The sequence below is a fragment of the Nannospalax galili genome, unplaced genomic scaffold, assembly GCF_000622305.1.
Source record: "Nannospalax galili isolate Female #2095 unplaced genomic scaffold, S.galili_v1.0 scaffold1951, whole genome shotgun sequence".
NCBI classification, from domain to species: Eukaryota; Metazoa; Chordata; class Mammalia; order Rodentia; family Spalacidae; genus Nannospalax; species Nannospalax galili.
The window spans coordinates 1816-6537 of NW_008329136.1; the positions used below are offsets into that span (position 1 = coordinate 1816).

At 39.3% G+C, this 4722-nt stretch overlaps 1 protein-coding gene across 1 annotated transcript in view; it reads left to right on the top strand.

Annotated features, from left to right (window-relative positions):
• Positions 1 to 3670: 3670 nt before the first annotated feature.
• The window catches only part of Spag17 (sperm associated antigen 17), a gene marked incomplete at its 5' end in the record, with an annotated part of 39083 nt that continues 38031 nt past the window's right edge, over positions 3671 to 4722 (top strand). Inside the window, one exon of the mRNA XM_029563403.1 lies at positions 3671 to 3888. Within this exon, the coding sequence (XP_029419263.1) occupies positions 3671 to 3888 (218 nt within the window). The remainder of the gene's footprint in view (positions 3889 to 4722) is intronic.

Here is a 4722-nt window from a genome sequence, read left to right on the forward strand (position 1 = left end):
TATTAGAAACATATGTGCAAACACCTTGTCAATTGCATTGAAAATGAATTTTTCTATATGAAACTGTGTATTTTAATAATGAAATGGAGATCTTTTTTAAAGGTTAAAACCTCATTTAATTTTATGTCTTATAGGGTTTATACTGAGTAAAATATTGTATAACTGTAACAATTCAACTGTAAACCTAAAAATTTACAGCCAATTTTGAAAAAGATGCATCTTAGCTCAGAAAATTGTTATTGAATATGTCAATGCTGTTGTAATGAAATGCTTCTTCTAAGTATGTGGTTATTAAATAAATAATAAACTGGAAAAAAAGCTGCTGTTAGTCTAATTGATGGTGCTTTAGAGACAGTCTTTAAAACATTCTCTATATTTTTATCATTATTTCAGTAAGATTTTACATATGTGGGTTTCTATTTCTTTATAAATTGAGGAATTTGTTGGGCTTTTTGAATCTGTAGATAAGTATCTCTTGCTGGTGCTGAAATGTCTAAATAATTTTCTCTTCAATATCGCTTTCCATCCATTCTTTCTCTTCTTCTGTCATTCTCATAAATCATATGTTAGAGGCCTTTAACCACTTGCTCATTATTTCTGGTTGGAGTATGCTCAGCTTCATGCTCAGCCATCGATTCAACTCTTTTAGGGGTTTCTTATGCTACATTTTAATTTCTGTTAGACACATTATTGTGGCATTTATTACTACACCATCATAACCTGAACAAATATACTGACTCTTAAATTAAGTTTTTAAGAGTGGGTCCGAACTCAGCGGACGCTAGTTCCCCTGGCTATCTATCAGAGCTGTCTGTCTCCCAGAATTGTGTCCATGGATTTCTTTTGTCCCATTAGCATCAGAAGAGTTCTCTGGAACACTGTTTCTCCCACTGTGTCCCCTGTCAGGTCACACCCATAATTTATTTAAAATGGTTTCTCCATCTTCATTAGGGAAGTGCAAGTTCACGTTTGGCTCCATCCTTAATTCCCACAAATTATCTGGCGTTTTCATCCCTAGTTCACATTAGTCCTTTCCAGCCTCCACTGTTTCCAATGGGGGGAGGGGCTGCTTTCAGCACTTTGAAACGTTAATTCTCAAGCACACACATTCATTCATTTTCTTTTTGGGTAGAGTATCAAACTGAGGTTGCCAAAGAGACATCGCATCATGAAATCCAAGAGCATGGCTTTTCTGTGTTTTAATTAAAAGTCATTAGTCCAGATTATGCCCAATTAATAAGTCATTCCCAAGCTTTAATTTTTAGCTATTACATTTTTCCACATACTGTTTTATTTCCAATCTGCCTTCTCTTTGCTCATAGTTTCTAGCCTCTTTTCCATCTTTTATCACAGTGGGCAAATCTTTTCAGTCCTGTGCCTTTTGTCTTGTCTCTTCTGGCCCTCTTTTGAAGTGTTTGTGCTTTGATACTTTTTTAGTTATTAATCATTTTTTCTTACTGTTTACACTACATTCTTTGGGCTGATATGGATAAAGAAACGTTTCTTTTCAAAGACTGATTTCAGAAAAGAAAATAGCAAGGGTTACTATTAAACCCAACGTGAACTTATTCCCTGAGGAATTATGGGTACCAGATAAGCGGTGGGAAGTTTCGCTTAGAGATCTGTGTAAGGATCTGCTTGCGGATGTGCAGCTCAAGCCTTTTGCCTTCTATGCTGAGCACCAAAGGTGAACACAGAAAACTTTCCTGGAAGTCTTGGAGCAAAGTAAGAGAAGAGACCCATTTACTCATGTTGATGATTCGCACTTCCTATGAGAGAGTGTCTTTTTGAGGTCTTGAACTTCTGCATGTGTTTGATTCCAACCCTTAATTAAACCCTGTGTGCCCGCTTTACTTCCTTGGGTTCCCACTTTCCCCCCAGCCTTGGCCTGTGTGGAACGTATTCACCTCACAGACACTTCCGATTACAAATTCTTTTCTGGTACTTGTAGTTCTTTCCAGTGACATTCTTAGCCTCTAACTGCTGGAAATGGAATATCAGTCCTTTCCTTTCTTTTCCTTTCCTGTTCCTTTCCTGTTGCCCTGTGTCTGATCACTGTCCAGTTTACTTCACCTGATGGAAGTGTTGAAAGACAGTAAGTAGTTACTGAAGAGTTCAGAATGTGCACACGACCTTTTCTTTGTGTCGTCCATCTCTCGTATCCATCTTCATCCTTCCACACCCAATGTGTTCTCCGATCCACACTGGCATCAGCGTTGCACTCGTTTATCTCCACTACTGACTGTAAGTGCTATTTCCTTAACACCTCCTGACCAATCCTCTTACTTTACTTACTGCTGAGTCTCCATATTCCTGCAAAAGCACCCAACTAATATGACCATGTCACTATCCCTCTTAAACGTTTCCTATAAGAAAAAGTCCAAGATCGTTAACATGCCATAAAGATGTACTTTACTGAACCAGTGCCTAGTTCAGTGTCTTTTCTCTCAGCCAATATTTATCCCAACTAAGAGACTACTAATAGTGTGCATCACATGCTGCTCTCCCAATCCATTCTCTTTCTTAACATCCTCATTCTAGAATGATTTTTCTACTTCTATTGACAACAAAATAAGAAGAGAACAGGGTGAGGAAGGAAGGGAGAGAGGAAGCAGGAAAAAATTGACATTCAGTATATTTGCTCCCTTTGTTAAGGGTTGCTATCTGTTCTGAAAGCAACACCATTTTTCTTTCTGATGCTGCTGTGGAAGTGTAACGAGTCACCAATCAGTCTTAGGGTAATAGGAGGGTGTAACTTGATGCATCTGTCTTCTTTGCTACCCTCTCAATAATCGAGTCCCCGTGAACTGGATGGAGATTCATGCTCAGATGCACGTTTCATATCCCGAAGCTGGAGACACTTCCCAGTTAACAATATTTCACTCTCTTGGCTCCCAATTTATTTCTATTCATTTCTACATAACTGTTTAATTCATTGAGATCCCATAATGCTGGAAAACCTCATCAACAAGTACTCTTCTTAGGAACTGTGAAAATCTACCCCAATAGAGGTTTGAGACATTGATCTCTGATATCTGAAGTTCTACCTTCCTGTTCGTCCTGGATATTAAGGAGAAAGATGGAAATGGGAGCACACATCAGAAGCCTGTCATGCAGTGAATCAACTGTACGAAGCCATTTCTGCTCATGAGAGGCCAAGGATAAGCCTGGCTAGTGAGGACTGAAGAAAGCTGTTTCCTATACAAAACTGACTAAACAAAGGAAGTTAAGGGTTTCAAAAACTGGGCTAGAGTTCAATAAGTCCAGAAAAAGAGTTCTAAAATTTAATAGCTATGCAGGAAGAAAAATAGTCATTAAGAAATGGAACAGAGACCATAAAATCTGGAATTCAGGGTGAAATAAGAAAAAAATTCAAAACTACAGAAATTAACATAAACAGCTAGTTGGACACATACATATATGTCTCGGGGAAAGTGATGGCAATTCAGCTAAGGTTCAGTTGCCCAAACCGATGTGTTCATAACCCTGTTGAAAAGTAATGTAACCAATGAATACTGCATAGGCTTGCCTGTGCCACAGTGTCTGAGAAAGTTTATACTGCATCAGACTTAATGGTACAGTCACATCATTGCCGTGCCTGAACTTAATGAACAGTATATATAAATAATCTAGCCACATTGCTAACTTGATTTTACTTGAATGTCCACAGGAAAAGGTCACAAAAATCAAGTATCCGTGCTTTATAAGAATGAAACCCATGAAGCACTCCCAGAGGCGGCTCAAGTAGTAACTCCGGTGGAGGCTCACAGCGGCACCTGGTTTACAACAACGCCTGAAGGAAACCGAATCGGTACCAAAGGACTAGAAAGGATAACAGATCTGGCCCCATTTTTATCCTTTCAGGCCACAGATCCTGTCAATGGAACGGTATGGCAAACGATCACGCATCACAAAAATGTCTTCATTTGAGTCCTGAAACAATGTGGAAGAATGTCTTGGGAAATCATGACGTTTTAAATATTTGTTAGGCAGAGAGTAAGTGGGTGAATGGCCGGATGGAGTCATCTTCCCCAGTCTAAAAGCATTGTGTGATATAACTGACAAACATACTGTTTTATGAAATCCAAATTGTATGTGGTGCATGTGTGTGTGTGTGTGTACCCGCACGTGTGTGCAAACAGCATACTTGTTCATACTTTGTTAGAACAAAATACTACTTTTTGAAGTGAGGGCCAGGTCATGGGTGTGGTTGTGGATTTTTGTCCTTTTTATTTCATTTCATTTATTTATTTATTCATCTTCACGTGAGTGTTTTTCCTGCGTGTCAGTGGACCCAGGTCATGCAATGATCACAGAGGCCAGAAGAGGACTCAGATCCCCTGGAACTGGAGTTATAGATGGTTGTTAGTCACCATGTGGATGCTGGGAACAAAACCTGGGTCCTCTGCAAGAGGAGCCAGTAATCTTAATCTCTGAGCCATCTTTCTTAACTACTAAGCAATCCCACCAGCACCCCATTCTTTGTTCTTGAAAACCTATCTCACTTATCTCAAGTTTGCCTCCAAGTCACTGTGTAGATGAGGAAGACCTTAATCTTCTGATCCTCCTGCTTCCACTTCCTGGGTTCTGGGATTGAAAATGTTCCCACCATGCTCTCTTTATTATGCGTGAGTTCCAACCCAGGGTTTTGTGAATATTTTGGATGCTCTCTACCAACGGAGCCATTTCAGCTGTATAGCCAGCCCAGTTTCAGTTATTTTG